Here is a 21,398-nt window from a genome sequence, read left to right on the forward strand (position 1 = left end):
GGTTAATTCACATCAGACCATGCTGTGGACTGTATTCACTTCCCCATTTCTATGGCAATTTTTAAAATTTTAAAATATTTATCTTTGCTAGCTGAACACCTGCTGAAACATCTGTGACTTAACAATGTTCAGGCGACAGTGATTTGCAGCCCAGACATGCTGTATCTCTTCATATGTTTCAGACTCATTTTGAAACATTTGGCTTATTTTGTTCTGTGCCTGTGCGTGTTTTGTAATGATGTGAGGTTTTGAAGGCTTTAAGTTAAGTTGGTAGAGTTACTTGGATTTATTTGGGGCTTCTCGTTAGGTTAGTACTGATGTGCTGTGGTAACGCTCCCTTCTGCTGCTGGTCTTGTCAAACCTCAGATCAGTGGTGACGGCCCCGTCAGCGCTCTGAGATGTGTTTAAGGGTACCCCAACTCTCCACGGCAAGTTGTGTTTGGTGAAAAAATGCTTTTATTTGAGTTGGTTATGAAGGGACGATGTTAGGAGATGTCCTGCTGCTGGGCTGCCTTGTACCAGAGGTGTAGAAACAAGGGGCTGTAACTGAAGATCCTTACCAAAAATACACAATAACCTTAGCAAAATCCGTATTTTGTGATACACGTTCTGCCAAAGCAAAACTCCCTGTGAAGCTGCAGAAATTACTACTTTTGCCATTACTGACTGTGCAGTCTGTCTGCAAGTGACACATTTGAGTGGGCAAAAGATCATCTCCGCTTTGCAGAGTGATTTGGGGCTTTGGGGATAAAACGCAGCTCATGAGTGTAAAAATCTTGCTGTTAAGTCAGGGCGACTGCGGGAAGAAACTATGCGTCCCGAAACTTTTTACATCAGGGAATCTGTGATACATATTAATGGTTACAGCTGGCTTTTTATCACGCTGGAGAGCCTGCAACGATACGAGTGATTTCTCTGCGCGTTAACGATGGCTCACAAACCCCTTAGGTGCAGTTATCCTCGCAGTGAGGGGGCTGAGCGTGTGCGGGGTATCGAGCCTGTTAAAAAAGCATAATTCTGCAACAGTCAAACCTTTTCAGTGAATCTGGGTTTTTTTGTTGCTGGCGTCGGATGCGCATCGGATCCTTCTGCCAGCACGCAAAGGACACCTTAAACAAGAACACCAAACAGCAGCTACTTCTGGACCGTTGTTGTCGCATCCATTCTGCAATTATTTTGTTCAATTCCTCTGTCAAGCAGCCACCTTTAATCTGTCCCGTTGAATGCATGTTCTTCCTGCATTTGTTTTTAGGCCGACTATTTTCTTTCCCAGTCGTGATCGCTGCTGGCAACTCCTTCAAACCTCCTGGACCTTCAGGTTTTGGAGCCGCGGTGACCCGTTCTGCAGACACAGACATGTGTTGTGGCTCAGGAGGGGACACGTGGGACGCTTTAGCCTGCTCTGAACCTGCCTCTTGGATGCTGTGAAATCCCTGAGGTTTCATAATATGTGGTTTGCCGTGCTCTCATGCTCGGTATGATGCCAGTCTGTGATTATCAGTTAGGGAGGGGTGTCTGTTGGGGTGGCAGGAGCGCTCTCGTTTGGGGTGTTAATGAAGGGAGATCTTGGGCTGCTGGGGGAAGCTCAGTTTTTGATTCAGAGGTAGGGATGAATTTGAAATTAGCACAATTTCCCTGAACTTTTATTTGTTTGTTAATGTAATGTGGATTTGACTCTTTTTTTGTTTAGTATTTAACACCTAGTTATTTTTAAGCCTCACTAAACAGCTAGACTTGAGATCTGGCATACAGGGTAGAAAGACAACCCTTGCTTTTCTCAGTGGTGATGCACCCCTAACCTGCAGTGCTTTTGCTTCTCAGCCTTTGTCATTAGCTGGGAAATAAAAACATCCTATAAAAAGAAAAGCAAATTCTCAAAATGTGTGGAAACAGCAGCAAATCCTCATCCAGCCTGCTGGGTGGGTCAAACTTTAGCTCTCATCAAACCTATTTTAAATTGAATTGCTCAGTTGTATTTTCCTGTAGGTGGCTCAGTTGCTTACGAGGTCTGCTTGGTGGTGGTGTCGGTGCTGTTTGCAACCCCTCGTGCTGAGGCGTGTGGGTTTTCCCTGGGGCTTTACCCCTATTTCTTTGTCCTTTAAAGCCCTGGTGTCGGAGGGGACGCGGAGCAGCCCTTCCTGTTTTATAATAATAGGGTTGCAATCACTATCACCCTGTGGGCTGTTTTGCACACTCGTATGGCCGAAGAGGAAAGTATCCTTCCCTTCCCATTTGCTTTACCTCCTGAAAGATTTAAAGGAATCCTCTGTTGCTCACTTTAAATGGCATCGCTGTTTGCTGGGAGCTGGTTGGGATTTTTCCCCACCAAGATGCTGGTTTATGGGAGAAATGTGTGTAGCAGAAGCTTTAGTGCTGGGAGAAGAGCTCTCGCAGTGTTCGCTGCCAACACCATATTGACAGTGAATAAAAGAGACGCTGTCTAGACTGCCAGTCACTGAGCTGATGACGGCTCCGCGGGATTTTGAGCGACTAGAAGACACACTGCCTCAAAGCCAGTCCCGCCTCGAAGCCGATGTTTGCCTCTCTGCCGGGCTCTGGTGATGCCCTTTGACACGCACGTCTTGTGCTCGTGGACCCACAGGCACCATCTCTCCATCCGCAAGGCGCAGAGCGACGAGGGGGTACGTAGTCTTGTATTTGCAGAGATCGATGGGTGTTTGCCCTCCCTAGTTAATATCTTCTGCTAAAAAAGCCCAGTGATGAATTCAGCCACATCCTGAATTTATATACTCAAGCCCTCGGCATGGGTGTCACGGCAAGCGCTGAAGCTCTGTGCTTGCTTTTCATGAAATCTTACTCTTTTCCATCACCCTTTCATGTTTTGATTAGAGTATCTTTGTTTCCAGCTCGCCCGTCAAAAATAAAACAGAGCTCTTGGCACTATCTGCATATTCATCTTAACTCGGGAGAGGCGGTGGCCTAATTTCTTCAGCACAGGTCAGGCAGCCAGAAACCTCCGGTATTGTAATCCCAGTGCTGTTGAGGACTTGCTTGACCTCGGCTTCTCGGTGCTTTTGTTCCTTTACCTATAAAATGGGGTTAATTACAGCTGTAGCGCTTACGAGCCAGGCGCTGGGACACCCACCAATGCTGCACTTTTGTAATGTGTGAAGCCGTTTAAGGTTGTGTTGGGCAGGTACGTGGCCAGAGGGTTTTCTGGCTGGGTGTATCTCTATTGATGTAAACTCTTTTTTTTTTTTTTTTTTCCCCAACGCTGAGAGAGAGAAAATACTTTCTGTATTGTTGCAGTCGGTGTTTAGCAAACAGATCTGCCTTTAAATTCTCTTTGGTGTGATCCAGCCCTGCTCCTGGGCAATATTTGCTAGATGGTTAACTCCACAGTTGGCAGCTTTCATCAAAGGCTTTCCACCAGGAATTACACGAACTAGTTTGGAGGTGGCATACAAATTTATTTGATGTGATTAGGCGAGTGGACATTGCAAAAACACGCTTTTATTGTGTTAGACACACAATACATGTTACGGCCGAGCAGCTCGTCTGCTAGGAGTTAAGATCGGGAGGAGAGCGTCATTTGCAGTGCTCATACGCTGATAATGTCCGTGTCGAGATGGTATTAGATATCTTGGTGCCCTGCTTGCTAACAAAGATAAAAACATTGCATCAGCATGCTGCTGCAAAGTCAGCAGTCCCTCTGAAAGCTGTGGATATCGATTTAAATTAAACATTGGCCCCCAAGCCTACACTAATACATGGCTTTTTCCAGTGCATCCTTTCTTTGGCCTGAAAGTCAGTACCCTTGAGCTCATCTTCAGATGAAATGTCTCAGGGCTGCTCATGACTTACATTTCTTAGTGGATAGAGGAACGTTGTGGTTTGGGAATTTAAGCCACAGAATAACTTTGTTTATTGCAAAAATGAAATTCTTCCCTACCCCTCCTCCTTCATGTGCGTGTGCTAAGCCAGAGACCACGTCGCCGGGGGGGAACCAGAGGCTTGAATGTGAACGCCTGCATGACAAGTTGCCCCACTGGTAAACCCTGACCTTGACCTAGCGTGTGCTTAACTTAATTTTCCTGAGCTCTAAAACTTCATTCTTCGCTCCCGCAGCAAAACCTTAAGCCTGAATTTTGTAGCGATGTTGGAAACCTAGATCTTGACTGGTGGTCCTACTGCTTAAAGCAACAAGAGGTTGCCTGACTTCCATGGACAGCCCTGCAGCGTGGGTATTAACGCTGATTAGTTGAGTCTCTTGAAGTGCTGGTAATTTCTGAAGGAAGTTGTGGGCAGTAGCGTGTGGCCAAGAAGGCCAATGGCATCCTGGCTTGTATCAGCACTAGCGTGGCCAGCAGGGACAGGGAAGGGATCTGACCCCTGTGCTCGGCACTGGTGAGGCCACCCCTCGATGAGTGGGTTCAGTTTTGGGCCCCTCACTCCAAAAAGGCCATTGAATGACTCGAGCGTGTCCAGAGAAGGGCAACGGAGCTGGTGCAGGGTCTGGAGCACAGGTCTGATGGGGAGCGGCTGAGGGAAGTGGGGGGGTTTAGTCTGGAGAAGAGGAGGCTGAGGGGAGACCTCATGGCCCTCTGCAACTCCCTGAAAGGAGGGTGCAGAGAGGGGGGAGGAGTCTCTTGAGCCAAGGAACCAGCGCCAGGCCAAGAGGGAATGGCCTCAAGCTGCGCCAGGGCAGGGTCAGACTGGCTCTTAGGAAGGATTTCTTTGCAGAAGGGGTTGTTGGGCGTTGGAATGGGCTGCCCAGGGCAGGGGGGGAGTCCCCATCCCTGGAGGGGTTGAAGAGTCGGGTTGAGCCAGCGCTGAGGGATCTGGTGGAGTTGGGAACGGTCAGGGTGAGGTTCATGGTTGGACTGGAGGAGCTTCAAGGTCCCTTCGAACCCAGATGATTCTGTGTGTCTGTCTCTCAATGGGCTTTTGCCAGGGTTGGTTTTCTTGGAAACAAGGTTTATGCAGTTTGCTTTTCCCCCTCACACTAATTCCTGATCCTGTTGCCCCTTTCTACCGGATTCAATGAAGGATGAAGGTCTCAAAGATCCTGAGTTCCCCCATTTTTCACCGGATGGGAAAGGGAAGGACCCTGGGAGTGCCCTCAGTGAAGACAATAAAGCTCCAAATCCTGGAGACCAGAGGAGCTACTGGGGAGGAAAAAGGTCCAACACCCCCAGCACCATTGCAGCAGGCAGCGGAGGCCCAACCAGGAGTGATGTATCAGTAGGAAATGACATTTTGCTGCTTCCCGAGCTGCCTGTTTTGCTGGCTGAGCTGGAGGAGGTGGATGTGATCCAGGGCTTTCCCGGCCAAGGAAGTCGTGCGCCGGGTCGGACTCTGACACTTGCTGCGGGCTGCTTTCCTGTGGCAGTGTTTGCTTTGACACGTGGGCACCTCGGGGACTGCGGTTTCCTCCGCGTGGGCAGCAGTTTAGTGGGAATTGTGCTGGGAGCAGCTGTTTGGATTCATTGGGTTATACTGTGCAAAGAAAAGATTTTAGTTTTAAAAAAAATCCCAACCACACCGAATAAGCATCTAATGCAGTCTGTCAAAAAATCAGGAATGAAGTCACTCAATAGAGTACCTCCTAGTTTTGTTAGCAAAACTTATTCTCCAAGGTATTTCCATGCTTTATGTGTAAATATTTTGCCTGGGCAGGTTTTCTGGGCTGTTTGGACATAGACATGGGCATTGGGCTCTATGGAAATGTAACTACAGAAACGATGTGTTTGCAGGCTTATTTTTCGCACAGTCAAAACTAGTCTGGCTTTTAGATCAGTAGCGTGTGTTTTCCTCGTGGTTCAGCTGTAAATTTGCTTTCATTTGCCTGAAACCTATATACAGATTGCCCAATTTTAGTGGCTTTGGTAGGTTTAAGAGATGTCTGTAGAAAGTAAGGAGTGCTGTGTCGTTTTTACAGGCTGTCCTCAAAAATAATTAATTTAACTGCAGCTTTCCAAGTGCTGCCCGTGAGCTCCAGAGCCGCTGCGCTATCCTGACGAACGAAGGAGGTGACAATTATTTCCAGGATCTGTTGTGTTTGCTTGGTGTTAGCGAGCAGGAGTTTCTGTTGATAAATCGTCACAGATTTGGATAGGTACTGAAAATCGCATCGGATATTTTTATCCAGACGGCTACTGTGCAAACTGTTTATGTTAAACAGCAGAAGCATCTGCATATTTTCTTGTAAAATCCTCTCTTTTCAAGTCTCAAAGCCTTTTAGGTGCTTGTTTAGGGATCATTCTCATTTTCTGGCTAGCATGAAGTTTTACCTTCATTTTGAAATGAATCATGATTTGTTTTGCTAGAAAAAGTTCAGGCGAAAATAATTTTAATTAACGGAGTGAAGGGAGCCAGTAGAGGGAGTGTGTGAGCCCAAAATAATATTTATGGCCCTACAAAATTGAGAGTGATTTCAGTAGAGTGGATGAATCGTAAGAATAAACCTAGATACAGTCCAGCTGATTACTGCATCCGAGCAATGGTTTTCAAAACAGACCAAATTTGGGTCTAAGTTACTGGAATGATCCTTTCTGTGTTTGGAGGACCCCAGCTAGGGTTGATGTTCAGACTTACTAATTTTTGGGTTGGTTGGAGGGATGTAATGGTGTTGAGCGATTACTGAGATTTCGGAGTCGGAGGTGTGCACGTGGAGGCTGGAATTTTTAACGGGGAAACCCAAAGAGCACGCTGCCCCGTGTATAGATGCCTGGCCCACCCAGATCACCTTTTAGCCTAAGGATAAATATATTTAATGCCCAGTGTGATTAAACTGGCCAACAGCATGCGTGTGAGCTCAAGTGGTACCTAAATAAGTGATATAACAGCTTCTTTTGTGCTGCTAGTGCTTATCAGGCCAGGCTTCAACAGGTTTTAAACAACTTAAGCCGTTTTAAAGGTAATAAAAGTCTTCAAATCCCTTTTGTTACAGATGCATTTTGGGGTTTTTGTTGGAGGCTGGAGATCTCGGCTTGTTTAGCAGCATATTTGGAGATGGGCTTTGTGCCTTCCCTTTTTGGTCTGGTTCTTGGTTTGTTAGTATTTTATTAAGCTTTTAGGCCAATTCTGAGGTTTTGTCCTGTTTATTCCATCAGCAAATTCACATGACAGATTTTGCTGTGTACACCTGAAGTGTGGTGTCATGAAACTGTTTCCTTTTGTTCTGATGAATTATACACTAACGAAAGTACATAAAATGTGTGCTACCTAGGTTTGTATTCCTGCAATAAATCCAGAATAAACCTCAAATTCTCTTTCTCGTTTTCAATTTTGTAGGAAGATAGATGAAGCAGAATTTATTTTTACGTAGCTGTGCTGTTTGCACAATAAATCTCGCTGTGTAATGTTACTACTTTCTTTTTTCTGAAAGCTTAGAATAAAAATGAGTAGGAATCTGGAATAGCTGAGGGTCAGTTTATCAGAGCGGGAGGGGTTTCTGGTAACTCTCTAAACCTTTTTATTACAATAATATCAATTAAAATTCAGTTGTAATCATGCTGTTTCATTACAGTATGGTGCAGGTTATATAGCACTGTAAAATGAAGTCACGTTGATTTTGAATTTGTCTCTGGAGTCTCTATAAAAATACTGGTTTAACAGGCAAAACGTGCAGCAGGGAGGTGGTACTGAAAGATATAGATTTGAATTTTCAAGCTTGCAGATGGAATTTAGGAAACCTTTACTTTCACGGGTGAAACTAGGCCTTATTTGAAAGGAAAAAACAATTTCCTGTGGAAAGGCAGCTAAAGGAAAAAAGAAAAAAGGGGGGGGGGGGAAAGCTGTGCTTCAAAGAACTTGTAATTGCCTGTTTTGCAGGGATGAGAAGAAAAGCGTGGTGCAGGGATCCCCCAGGTCTTGCTCGTTGGTCTGGGCGCAATGCTCGCGCCGCAGCGCAGACAGGATATTGCTCATCGTTCGGTTTCCTAGAGGCTTTGTTTTCTTTTTTTGACTAAAATCTGCTTTTTTTCCCATTGAACCTGTCTAGCTCTTGATTTTCAAATTCATCAGCTCTAACTGGTGCAAGTTTTGGAGGACTGGAAATGGCGTCTTGTTTAACGGTGTCTATCCCTACCCCGAATCCCGTGGCTCCCGCAGACCTTTTGCTCCCTGTGCCATTGCTTTCATAAAATAGTGTGCTTCTACCAAGGAAGCAGTGCTTTATTTTTCCTCTTGCATCACTAGAAAAGAGCTCAGGGCTTCTGTACTGATAGTAGCAAAAGCTGAACTGGGAGAGGGGAGCTGCCATCTCAGTCCTGGATGGCACGGCTGCACGAGACAAACGAGAAAATACCATGCAAAAATAATCCTTCCCAATACATATAGGATTTTTTTTCAAGGAAAGCAGCCTAAGACTTACTATTAAATGTGTCTGTCTGATGGAATAGGCTTTTTTTTTTTTTTTAAACTGGGTAAGAGAATAAGCCTAAAAGGTCTGAATGTATCCATAAAAGCTACCCTGCTGTGCCGATGGGGCTGTTGACAAGCAGAATGAGCAGTTGCAAAGTATGAGGAAGAGTCTGGAGTGGGTTAGAGGCAGTTGCTATCTTCCACCCCTAAATTAACGCCGGAGCTTCTGATTGCCAAGTGCAATTAACCGTTCTGTTCTGCAGAGTCCCTTTCTCCTTCCAGCCGAAGCAGTCAGCCAGCCAGGGCTGGGTCCTTTCACACACCTTTATTATTTTTTTTCCTGGGTGAGAACATAGCTTCTACGACTATGTTTGGAGAGAGAATTTTTTGTGGCATGTGAAAATGAGCATTCCCTTATGTGTAATGTGCTCTGACTCAGTACTATTGCACAGCCTCTTATTTTCATTCAAGAACTTTCCCTTGGAGGCTTTTTTTTCCCCTCTAAAATCTGTTGACTTTTTTTTTTTAAAAAAAAAAAAGCCAGGTCAAAAACCCTGCGGGTTCAAGCACTTCTTAAAACAGCTGAGAGTTGCGGAGAAGAGGAGATAGCTCAGGATGGGAACCACTGATGCCACCCATGCCTGTGAACTGAGGTCCATGGGACCAGGAGAGATGCCTGCAGGTAGGAAAACCTTGGGTCAAGAGGGGTTTTCCAGGAGCAGGCTGCTGGCTGCCTGATGTTGCTACTGGGCTTTGAGAAGTGCTTAAACCTGGTGAGTTTTTTTGCCTGTATTTAATATTTGTCATCTGTTTGTTCCACTGCAGTGGATAATTACAATAGCAGGGTCTTAAATAATTTTAGGAGGGGAGAGAGGGAAAACTGAAGGGCTCTGAAAGGAGGAAAGGAGTTATAAAATGTCTTGCCAACTGGCAGAGGGACAGCTTTTAGGAAGGGCCAGGCAAATTTGATCAGCGCTGGCAGAGCTCTGCTTCGATTGCCCTTCTAGCGTTTCTTTACGTGTTATTTTAAGCAGCTGCGATTCCTCCTTGGTAGGGCTTTAGGCTAATTTCTGAACGCCGTAAAACGTTTCTGCTGCTGGAATAGAAAGGCACTTCTCTGGGACCAGGAGGGCTGTAGGATGCAAAAAAGTATATGATGCTTCAGGGGGCTCGTGTTGGCCTTCACAGCAATCGATCCAAACAGAACGGGGCTCCTGGATCCGTCCCGGCGAGTTGATTGAATTGCGTGTACTTTTGGACAAGACTTGACTGCTTAAATACCTTCGCTGCGGCTTTTTGAGTGCTTGGAGATTAATTTTAGCTTGTGTACAAACTGAAGCCCACTCAGTGCAAGCAGAGAGCACCTGAAGAGTCAGGATGAATGAGAAAGCACCTACTGCATCCCCCCCTAAGTGCAAATGGGACAGAAACGCTCTGTTCTGCTCTTCGAATAACCAGTAAAAACACGGGCATGGGATTTTCTCCTGTGGACCTGCTGAATAATTGGTAACAGGAGCTGGCTGGGATGCTTTAGCGCTCTCTTACCAACTGCTTGGGTTTCTTTTTCCTTTCTTGATGTTGGAGCAGGGTTATAGGACAGGGCTTTTGCTACTTTGCAGTCCGGGGGTGGTTATTCCCAGCCCGCTATTCCTGTGCCGTAAGAGCAAAATCTGCATCCGTGGCAGGTCAAGCTTGAAGGGTTATTTTGACGGCAACTTGCCTTTTGGGAGTTGAGTTTATTGCTAGTCATGTTTTCCTTAAGAAAAACAACACAGTGTGGGTGTGAAAACTTGGAGGATGGTTATTTCTTATGCTCAAATGTTTAGAAAATCAGTATCTAGCAAAGTAGATGCATTTGAGTATTTATAATATTTGAGTATTTATAATATTATCAAGTGGCCTGGTAAGACCAGACAAAACTCAGGGCGGCTTCTCCATCCCCAGATCTGCAGAAGCATGTGCTATTTGAATCGTCAAGGGGTTTCCCTGCTCCTCCTGCCTTTTTTAAAATGGGCCTTAGAGATGCTTTTCTAACCCCCAAGTTGTTTGGTGCCTGCGATTAACTTGGTGTCTTATGGTGTTCCCAAGCCTGCTCCAGAGGATCAAAACTGGGATTTAATAATTGGAAAAAAACCCCTTGCTAGCCGGGTGTTCATTCCTGTGCTTCTCCTCTGACTTCCTCCAGCAGGTTTTGGACATTATTTAAAGGGTAAATAAAAGCTGTTGGGAAACACACATAATCTTTGCTTCTAAACCTTATTAACACCACAGATGTCTTGTGTGAACCTGTCAAGCTGAGGCTTATGTTTGGTGTTGTCACCCGCAGGTGTCCCATTGTACCTGATCTGGATGCAAACGCACTTCTGTTTGGTTTTCTAGCACGTTTTTAGGGTGTGAAACGCTTTCTGCTCCGCCTGGGTAGATGTGGTGCTCTGTGTTTTCCCAAGCTGTGAGATAGGGACCGACCCTCCTTCCTCCAACCTCCCCAGCTCGAGCAAAACCTCATCCCGAGGTTGGAGTACCGGCAGCCTGTGGCTTCCAGCCATGCCCTGTCAGGATGGAAATCGGCACATGCGAGAAGACCCAACCCTCTGTTTTTTAATTAATTTTTTTAGCGCAGCTCCACTTTTTCTTTTTTTTTAGCTTTCCATTTCTTAATCTTTGGGAATTTGTGTATTATCTGCTGTGTAATGCAGTTTGCTGGCAGCAGCAGCAGCGCTTGTGTCAAAGTGTTTGGGTTTCAGCCTTTCTCTGTCATAACATTGACTCTAAGAAGGATTTCTGACATGGGAAAACGTGCTGAGCATCTGTTAGGATGATAAATGTAAGTTCAATTTTGACGTGGTTTCTACTGAAGATTGACAGCCCTATGGATTTTTCTGAAGCTGCTTCATCGGGGAACCTGACAAAAGTGGAGAGGAGTGCTGTCGAACGTAATTTTTCTGAGCATGAATTAGTTGTCATGGCAAGCTGCTCTGCTCTGCATCTCTGCCGTCTGCTATTCCCATGGCTCTTTGGCTCAGTGTATGCCGGGATGGGAAAACCTTGGGTTTAGCTGGGGAAGACAGCAGAGTTTGCATCGCTGGAAGCTTGTGACAGCAACTTAATTTATTCCCAATAGCTTAAATTCCTTCCACCAATATTTTCTGCGATACTAGGAGTGTGGTAAAAATAAGATACTATATACTTGTATTTAAATATACTGGGCAAAAAGCCATGTCTTGTCTTCCCTCTTGAGGAGCAGGTTTGCTTCCTGGGCTTGCTGCAGGTGGGATTTGTCCCATGGGCTGTGGTGATCTGTATCCTGTCATCCTGGTCCATCTGGGACCTGGGGATGGCTGGGCACCCTCTGCCTCCTGGAGTTGGGAGAAACTCAAGTTGAGCGATGCAGGAGCTGAGGGCTTGCCCTGTTCTGGGTCCTTTGTTACAACCTGCTGTGCTAGGAAAGGATAAAAAGGGAACTGGGGGTTGCAGTTTTTGGAAAAGAAAGTCCTTGTGTCGTCCTCATGAGCTGTATTGGTTTGAGCTATCGGTGCAGGTATAATCATGGAGCAGTTGCATCCCTTGGTCTTCACCCGGCAGCATTGGAATGGAAAACTGTCACCACTCTCCCCAAAACAGGTCGGCTGTTTCCTAGGAAATAGGGTTCAGGGAGTTGTTTTGCAGCAACGGGCATGGGTTTATCTGCACACCGTGCCAACTGGCAGAGTCGGATGCAGACGCTCGTTAAGATGGATTTATTTCATGATGTATTTCTGTCACCGGTACGTTACCTTATGCTTAAGATGTTCTGAATAACTGGAGATACAATATTCAATGTTCCAGCCTTTCATCAGCAGTAAATCCTGTGGGGGTTATTTCTTTCCTGACCTACTACCAGTAAGAACTGTGTGCAAGTATTTAATAAAAAGAAAAAAGGGGGGGGGTGGTGGTAAGGGAGAATGGGATGGGGATTTTTTTCCCCACTGCTTGCTGCTGAGAAGTTGCTTGGGGTAAAGCAGGCTCGCTGGCAAAACTGGTTTCGCAGGGGAGGAGGGGCTGCAGAGCTGTCGCTTCCATCCTGTCTCGCCTTGGGTTGTTCTCCACGTGGTGGGGATCCCTTTCCCCCTTGCTGCCTGGCCCCACGGTGCAAACCAACTGGGGCCACCAGTGCAGCAGCGTGATGCCTTCTTGTGCTCGGTGAGGGAGCAGGAGTTTGAGAGGCTGCAATTCCTCCAACCGTGGGTTGTTGTGGTTTTTTTTTTTTCCTTTCTGGTACTGTCTGTAGACGACAGTAGGGCTGAGAGCAGTGAGAGATGAAGTGGCCTGGGAAAATGCTGCGCCGATGGAGGACAACTTGTTTGTAAACTATGCTCAGCCTGCTTCAAAGCTTTGCAAAAACCACGTCCTTGACTTGGAGTTGGCTGGGGTAGAGCTTGACATAGACCTTTGGTGTAACATACACATTTCTGATGCTATTAATTTTCTTGGTGACCTTAGTGTTGTCTTTTTTTTTCCCCCTCTTGAAGCTTTGAAGTGGAATGCCATGGCCAGTTCCTCGGACAGTGAAGATGACGGTTTCATGGCCGTGGATCCAGAAGACGCTGTGGTCGAAGGAACGATGGAGCAAGACGATGAGCCACATGCTGAGCTGGAGGTCGAGGAGACCAGGCATAACAGATCAATGTTGGAGCTCCCAGAAGAGGTTTTGGAATATATCCTCTCCTTCCTTTCGCCCTATCAGGAGCACAAAACTGCTGCCCTTGTCTGCAAACAGTGGTATCGACTGATCAAAGGTACAAATAGCTGTAATGAGAGTGCATTTTTTTTAGTTGTGGGAGTTGTATCCCAGCTGCTTTTTGCTTTTGTTTAGACTTGCCTGTTGTTTTCCCCTCGAACTCAGAACTCGGACTTCTGCAAAATGCCAGAAAAATAGCTACAGCCATCAGGTCACTTGCTTTGCTCAAGGCATTGCTGCTAATGGTGCAGAATTGAGCCCCTCAGCCTCTTCTGTAGTTTAAAAGAGTGAAACCCAAAAAAAACCACAACAGAGGAGCTCACTTATGTTGCTTTTGAATATTCCCTGTGCACTGCTGGCGTGCAGCGCTGTTGACCTTGCATTCAGGCTTCCTCTCCACCACACAGCAGCCCCCGTTGCCAGCGTCCCATGTCTAATGTGACTGTAATTGTGCTTCGTTTGCGTCTTGCTCAGTAATTAACGTTCCCAAAGCTTATTCTTTTGGCTGGAAACAAAACCGTGTCTGGTTCTTACAGCTCTGCTGAAGATAAATGGTATATAAAATCTACATTAATGTACATCTACATATTCAGACTTCCTGAAAGAGTAGCCCTGAGATACAGATACTTCACTTTGCCTCTGTGCAGCATTAATTCTGAAGCCTTATGGGGATATTTTAATGCTAGATATATATGATACGACAAATAGGTAGGTAAAATTTGGACGAGGATACAAGCAAAGCTATCTGTGTCGGTATTTTTTGAATACGTTGGATGATTTCTGTTATGTTTCCATCGGGGACACGCATTTTGATTGCAAGCTTCATTAAAAACCAGGCAGCTTAGGAGGAGACCACAGTTAAATCAGTAGGAAATGAGGCACGCTGCTGCATGAGGGTAACTTGTTTCTTCTGGAAAACGTAGAGCGGGTGTCAGGTGAGAAACGCCTTTGGCAGGCGTGTGGGGTGATGTCTAATTTGTGGACTTCTCTGCACATGTGAAAGCATTGCTCAGATTCCAGGCATTTTCTGCCTTGCCCAGAGTTTCACAGGCTGGAGGCTTTAAAAAAAAACCCCACAACTACTTCAGAAGTGAGCATTGCACAAAATTACTCCTTTTGCATAATTTTGGGTCAGCAGCAGCCCGCACCCCTGGTAAAAGGTTTTTTCGGGTGTCCATGGCCCTTGAGTTGCTGCTTGGGCACACTTTCTCAGGTGTGCTTGTTCCTGGAGCGGCCTTAAGAGATGCAAAGGATGCAGCTGGAATGGACAAGCACCTGGTGATTCACCCCAAAAGAGACTGTGGGAAACATCCCTGGAGTGGAGGGATGAGCAGCCTGAGGCACAACGTGGCCTTGGAGTGAGTTGTCCAAGTCTCTGGTCTCAGGGGATGAGTGGTGCTGGGCAGCCGGGGCATTTTTGTGGCAATTATAGGGGGGGGGGGGGGGGGGGGGGCGGAAAAAAGGGAGTGTAATTGCTAACCTGCACTTTGCAAAGCAGAGAGGTCACTCGAGGTAAACGCCTGGTTTGTTTTCTTCTGTTTAATTTTTCCTGTTTGTCAGGATACATCTGCTGTGAAATCCTATAGCTCAGATTACATTTCCCGCGTGACTCTTGGGGACCAGCTGCTTGAGGACCCTGGGCTTTTTTTTTTTTAAATATTTCCTGCTTTATATGCCAAAGTGTGATTTCTTGCTGCGGGTGTTCCTGACAACGGGGCTTTCAGTAAGCAAATCCTCAGGGAAAAAGTCTTGGCAGGTTGTGGCATCCTCAGTGCGAGGGCTGCCATAGCATAGCGGATGCCACCAAGCATCTGCTGAGCTGCTGCAGTTGTAAGTCTTTGCCAGACCCTTTTCCTTCCACAGGGAGCAGTCTCTGGCCCCTCTCAGCACACACACACAGAATTAATTGCAGCTCTGGGGCTGGCCCGCTCTGCGGAGGAGCTGTTGTCGGCCAGATCTGCTCCCTCATGCGGCTAAGGAGGAATACTTTCACCTAAGACACACTGACTTTTATCACTGATGTCTCCTCTCGTATTTATTTGAGATTCCTGTGCAGTAGCTGCATGTGCACTCTTCAAAATTCATTACTGCACGTTATTTGTTCTCAAAGGTCCATTAAGGGAAGGACAGCTGCTCCTTTGGGGGTGTGATTAGGGGACAGCAGGCTTGTATTGCAGCAAAGAGGGTTGAAAACCAGCTCTGCAAAGGCATCACATGTGCTTACCTCTCACAAAGGCTTTGCTTTACCAAGCTAGAGCTGACAGATATCAGAAATGTAGTGAATCAGTTAGGTGAACGCTGCTGATTTTCCCCATTTGCAGAGTCCCTATTCTTTATTCTCTTTAATCCTCCGAATTTCCACCAGCGTATTTATGATCTAAATACAGAGGTTCTTTACAATTGCTGTCACGCTGCTTGTGCAACTGTGCAGGCACAGTTTGTTCCTAACATGCCCCAAATTTTGCTGACATGTTGTTTTTCCCTAGGTGTGGCCCATCAGTGTTATCACGGCTTTATCAAAGCGGTGCAAGAAGGAAATATTCAGTGGGAGAGTCGCACTTACCCCTACCCTGGCACCCCCATCACACAACGCTTCTCGCACAGTAAGTAGCAGCTGGGAAAAGCTCTGCTCACCCTAATTTGTGACGGGAAGCTGCAGCCGGGGGGGTTGTGCTGCATGGCTGGGGGTTTAGCAGTGCCACAAGTGCCCGTCGCTGCAGCAGAATTTCAACCGGTCGGTGTAAGACACAGCTCTGCCAACACAAACACTTCGCAGAAGAGTAGGGGATGCGGTAGCTGCTCGTTGCTCCTAGGAGATGTTAATGGGGCTGGGGTGAGATTTTTGCTTTCTGGTTTTGCAAATTTGACGTGCAGGCTTCTCTCCACAGCTCCCTTTGAGTCTGAGCATTGTGTCCTCTTCGATAGAAACCTCACTTAGCCGCTAGACTTAAGTCATTACCATCAAAGCCGATGAGTTTGCACGCCTGCAGCACTCAGGGATGTACGCTGGCTGCTTTTACAGCAGATCATCTACATCTATGAGTAATACAATTTGGAGGAGGCTGAGTGTGGCTTGCTTCAAAATCAAACACAGAGCTGCACGTGAGAAGTGAATTTGCTGATAGAAGTAAGCGATTCAGTTGACAACACCGCTTAATGTAGGGGTGAATTTTTGCCCTGCTTCCAAGTTTCTGGAAGAGAACGGGAAAAAGCATTCCTGTTGAGGAAAAGATCCTTAAATAAAATGTGTTATTTGTGCTGCAATAGCACTGAGCTGCCTCAGCCTGCTCTGCCAGGCAACGTAGTCAGATATGACAGAAATTCAGTCCTTGTGGCTTTGTCGCTGGGCCTGATCCCTCTGGGAGGCGGTTCTTCTGGGGAGCAAATTTCATTTTTCTAAAGGTAAATAAACGTGGTGTAAGCAGTGCGATTCCAAGAGCAAGCAGACATAAAATTTTCATATTCCCAAGTAATAATTTATGAAGCAGCCTCCTGCCAAGACAAGTCCAGGAGACACTGCGGGTAGCTCTGGTGAAGTCATTGTGCTCTTCAAAGATTTCCTTATCCTCCTAAGGAATAAAAAAGGCACCACTGTTCATAGCTCGTTTTTAAGTGGCCGTGTTAGTAAAGTGCTTATCAATGACTTGCAGATTTGTGTGTATTTTCCCCTCAATTTTTGCAGCCTTTTTGCAATTGGTGAGCTTTAAGGCTTGCTAGAAATTACCTGAAAAAGGCCCAAATATTGCACCAAGGACTCGGCTGTGTGCTCTGTAACTTATTGTGCTGCCCACTGGGGTCTTCCTCTGAGCGTGCCACTGTTACATTCAATCCAGAATGAGTTGTCTGACTGAAGCCACTGCCCTCAGAGCATGTAATCTCTATTAGCCTCACTATTTGACAGTGGCCTGACTCTGGTCAGCCCTCGGTGGCTACAGAAGCGTTATTAATGCACTTCATGTGCACAAAGCTGATCTAGATTAACTTGTTTGCTGACTTGAACTGATTTTTTTTTTTAAGCAGTTCTTCAGATCTGCGGTATTTGCTTTCCCTACAACAGTGTTGCATGTTTGTGGGTGGATTCCAATATGAAACTGAAGCTACAAATGATTAATTGCAGAAATTCACACTGAATCTGTAAAGCTATGATCTGCAATACTAAGATGTGGTGAGCCGAGGTGAAGTAAAAACAGGAGGTTTGGGGAGGGGGGAGTGAGAGAGGACTCTCAAACAGCTTTTTTTAGGGATGAGTGATTTACCAGGTATTGTGGGAAGACGTCATCTACCAGGCACGAGTCATTTGAAGTCAACAGGCAATGGTAGCTGGCATCAAAGAAGCAGCTAGGGCTATCTCTCTTCCAAGATTTATTGGAAATATCCCAGAAGTGCTCATATGGAGCATAAAAGAAGCGAAAGAATTTTAAATAGTTAGAGGTCACTATGTCTTCTATCAATTCTGAAGGGAGTAATAGAAAATCTGTTTGATAAGGAATAAGGAATGGAAGTTACTGTTATCTCGTGGGGTGGGAGCATTTGGCAAGGCCTTTGATCAGACAACTGATAACAAACTTTATGGATGGGCTGTAGCTTTTCTAAAGGATTTGATTGAAGCTGCAGAACATCAGACGGTATCAAAGATGCTGGGTTTTAGATACAAACGTACAGGAAGACATACTTCATGCTTAGGTGTATATATAACATTATACACCAGGTATAATGTTTGCAGTAGTCATCTAATTCTTTTTTAGCCCTAATGTATGAGCCTACAAATACCATAGCAGGGCGATGACTCATGTGGTTGAATAACTGGCCACAATCAGAAAGCGATGTCAGAAGGCGCAGGAATGCAGAAACAGAAAAGCAGCAGAGGAATGCCGACCGTTGTGCCAGAAATATTGATCCTTTGATGGAAGAGTGACTAATTTTAAGTACTGATTATTTTTTTTTCCATGCAGTCTGGGGAGCATGGCACCAGTGTGATGACTAATTAAAGTAATTTTGTGGGTTTACTCGTGAGAGGCAAGGGAGAGGTAAAAGCTGGAATGTTGTTTGTTTTACAGGATGGGCTGCTTTTCTACCAGAGCTACGGCTCTTCGGATCACCCAGCTTTGCTCAATACATCGCTGCCTTTTGGCTGCACCGAGTCCCTGCATTGCAAGGAGTGTTTTAGAATATAAAATAGTATTTTAGAAAATAAGGAGATAGAGGTGTGATTATTTTTTTTTTTCTTTTTTTCCCCCCCCGAAGATGTGGAGAGCTGGGCTTTCTGAGGTCTGATGCGTTTTTATCGTGCCGTAACTTGCGGCGGAGTTGGTGTAAACATCCGTGCCAGCCAGCAGGACGGGGCGCTTTCATCTGCAGCCCTGCCTCCTCGGCGCCGCCATCCTGCCGGCTCTCGTGCCAAGCGCGGTTGGGCGCGGAGAGGTTACCTCCAAAACCCAGCCCCGCGTTGGAGGAAGCGGTGCCAGCAGCTCAACGTACGGCGCTCGCAGCATTGGCTTGGCAGGGTCCTCCTGGGAACGCCGGCACCAAGGGCTGTCAGCCTTCAGCCGCAAAGCCACGGTGCTGTTTTGAGCTCAGGGCTGCATAGCAATGGGATTTCAATACTTCTTTTTCCCCGCCCCCCCCCATCTCCAATGGGGAAGACGACCTTTGAACTGGGATAGGTTACTTTATTTGATGTCCTCAAAGTTTAAAAAGTCCGTGCCCTTCAATTATCACAAGGGAGATGTGCTTTGCATTCAGTTTTCCCTTTCCAGTTAATCTTCATTTCAGTTATCTCACACTCCAGGTGAAAGTTTCTGATGCTTTGCTGTGCAGCGCAGTCAGAGAGGGACCTGGGGGTGTTGATTGACAGCCGGCTGAACAGGAGCCAGCAGTGTGCCCAGGTGGCCAAGAAGGCCAATGGCATCCTGGCTTGTATCAGCAATAGCGTGGTCAGCAGGGACAGGGAAGGGATCTCACCCCTGTACTCGGCACTGGTGAGGCCACACCTTGATGAGTGGGTTCAGTTTTGGGCCCCTCACTCCAAAAAGGCCATTGAATGACTCGAGCGTGTCCAGAGAAGGGCAATGGAGCTGGTGCAGGGTCTGGAGCACAGGTCTGATGGGGAGCGGCTGAGGGAACTGGGGGGGTTTAGTGTGGAGAAGAGGAGGCTGAGGGGAGACCTCCTGGCCCTCTCCAACTCCCTGAAAGGAGGGTGCAGAGAGGGGGGATGAGTCTCTTGAGCCAAGGAACCAGCGCCAGGACAAGAGGGAATGGCCTCAAGCTGCGCCAGGGCAGGGTCAGACTGGCTCTTAGGAAGGATTTCTTTGCAGAAGGGGCTGTTGGGCGTTGGAATGGGCTGCCCAGGGCAGGGGGGGGGTCCCCATCCCTGGAGGGGTTGAAGAGTCGGGTTGACCCAGCGCTGAGGGATCTGGTGGAGTTGGGAATGGTCAGTGTTAGGTCAATGGTTGGACCGGATGATCTTTAAGGTCTTTTCCAACCTAGACGATTCTGTGACGATTCTGAAATGGGAACGTGTTCCAATCAAGCTGGCTCTGCGGTCTGTTTGGGTATCGGCGTCTTCAAACATCAGAAATGCTTATTCTCTTTATTTCCAGTCATGAAGATATGCCACTTCTCTAGTACTAACACTCTGGGACGTACTGAATTTTACTGGGCCTTAAGTGCTTTAAAAAAAAAATCCAAAACCCTAAAAATCCATCTAATGGTCTCCAGCTGCTTGTTTTCCACCCAAAAAAAGAGCTAAAAGCACCCTCCTCCCCTGATTTATTCTACACCTTTGCAAGGCTGGTATAAACTGGAGTTTTCATTTGTGTGCTTTTTTGGTTGTTTTTTTTTTTTTTTACCCAAACTCATCTGTCTTCCTCAGCTTCAGAAGCTTTAAATGGCTTGCTAATAAGAAGTAGGAAAGCACAGTTTTAAATTATTTTGGTCTAGGATTAAAATACATGCCATGCGGACGTCATGGTGCCTGGCTGGCTGGCCTGGTTTTGAAATCCAAATAGAGGAGAAGAATGCTGCCACCTCCCCTCAAAAATAATAACTGAGCTGTGCTGGTGTGTGAAAGCCGTGCTTGCCAGGGGTAAGGAGGTAAGAGACCTGTCGTGGTTTAGGTAGAGACTAGATTGCTGAAGAAACTAAACCTTTCAAGAAAGGTTAAGTAGTAAAACCACAGCGTTGCTTTGCACCAGGTTTTAGTTGCACGTGCTTAAGGTGCGAAGCGCTGGGTGGAGGTGACATCGCAGCCTACGAGGGGTCTTACCGTGTAAAAATGATAAAGGGTCAAATCTTAATAAGTAGGTAAAGCTGTAAAAATGCTCTTGATCGTTATTTCTTCCTCAGTCCCATCCCAGGTAAATCCACTACACCACTATTTATAGATCCTCCGCCCCGGCCAGAGCTCCGGAGCGATGTGCCGTGGCGCCTCGGTGTGTGGTGCATTAGTTTGGCAAGACGTGGGTTGAGATGAAGACAGTTCAGTTGCACGTAAGGACGTCGCGTGGACGCACATAGGAGAGAGCTGGGTGGTCTCACCCTACGAGCACACCCTGTGTCTCCAGCTGCCCCGATCCTGCTGTGTGGTCAGCAAAGGGCCTGGGACTTGTCCCTAAAAGCCAAGGACATGGGGGCTGCTGGCTTTTCAATAGAGGATCTGCGTGACAGGCCCCGGGTCAGACAATGGGACCCTCGGCAAAGGCCACCGGGCGTCATCACGGCCCCTGCCGAGCCACGGTATTGTCTGCGGGCGCTTGAATGCGCCAGTTTACGGCGTTGCCCTTCATTCAGAGCGGCGAGATGAATATCGCTGGCGTACGGACGGGTGGGCTGCCTTAAAGAGCTCTCTCATGGTGGGACTACCTGCCTCCAGCCTGCAAAATCAGGGCTGTGGGGATGGATCGTTGGAAACCAGGGACCTGCTTGTACTGGTCTGGAGCAAAGCTGGAAGCAGGGACTCCTCGTGGGGATTTGCTCTGAATCGTTTTCTCTTTCTACCAGAAGCAGGTTGTCAGCCTTTCACTCCAGACACTCCTTGTTTTAGGCTTTTTTTCTTCTATCTTGTGTGCTAATCCTTCATCTTCTCGCTTCCCTTGTGCTGGTTATTTACGACGGCACACGATCCTCAACCTGAAGATGCTCCGCGGAGCAGCTCCTGCATAATCCCAAGTGCTTCCCACCTCTGTCTCGGGGCCAGATGCTGCCCTGCGCCACAGGCTGCCCCCCTGAACTTTGACTTTTCCCTCTTGCTTTTCGTGTTGGGCAATATATCGCTTGTCACTGCGAGGGCGATGACTCCTGCTCCCTCCGAGCCCCGGCTGATACCCTTCAGTGTTCCCAGAGTGTAAAACACTGC

General features: G+C 46.8%; 1 protein-coding gene across 1 annotated transcript in view; it reads left to right on the plus strand.

The window, feature by feature from the left end:
- FBXO42 (F-box protein 42) overlaps positions 1-21,398 on the plus strand; it is a 51,989-nt gene that overhangs the window by 3,308 nt on the left and 27,283 nt on the right. Inside the window, exons 2-3 of the mRNA XM_074892881.1 lie at positions 12,837-13,103; positions 15,532-15,648. Coding sequence (XP_074748982.1) covers positions 12,854-13,103; positions 15,532-15,648 — 367 coding nt within the window. The 5' untranslated portion in view covers positions 12,837-12,853. The remainder of the gene's footprint in view (positions 1-12,836; positions 13,104-15,531; positions 15,649-21,398) is intronic.

This window comes from Strix uralensis, chromosome 23 (genome assembly GCF_047716275.1).
Source record: "Strix uralensis isolate ZFMK-TIS-50842 chromosome 23, bStrUra1, whole genome shotgun sequence".
Lineage (NCBI taxonomy): Eukaryota > Metazoa > Chordata > Aves > Strigiformes > Strigidae > Strix > Strix uralensis.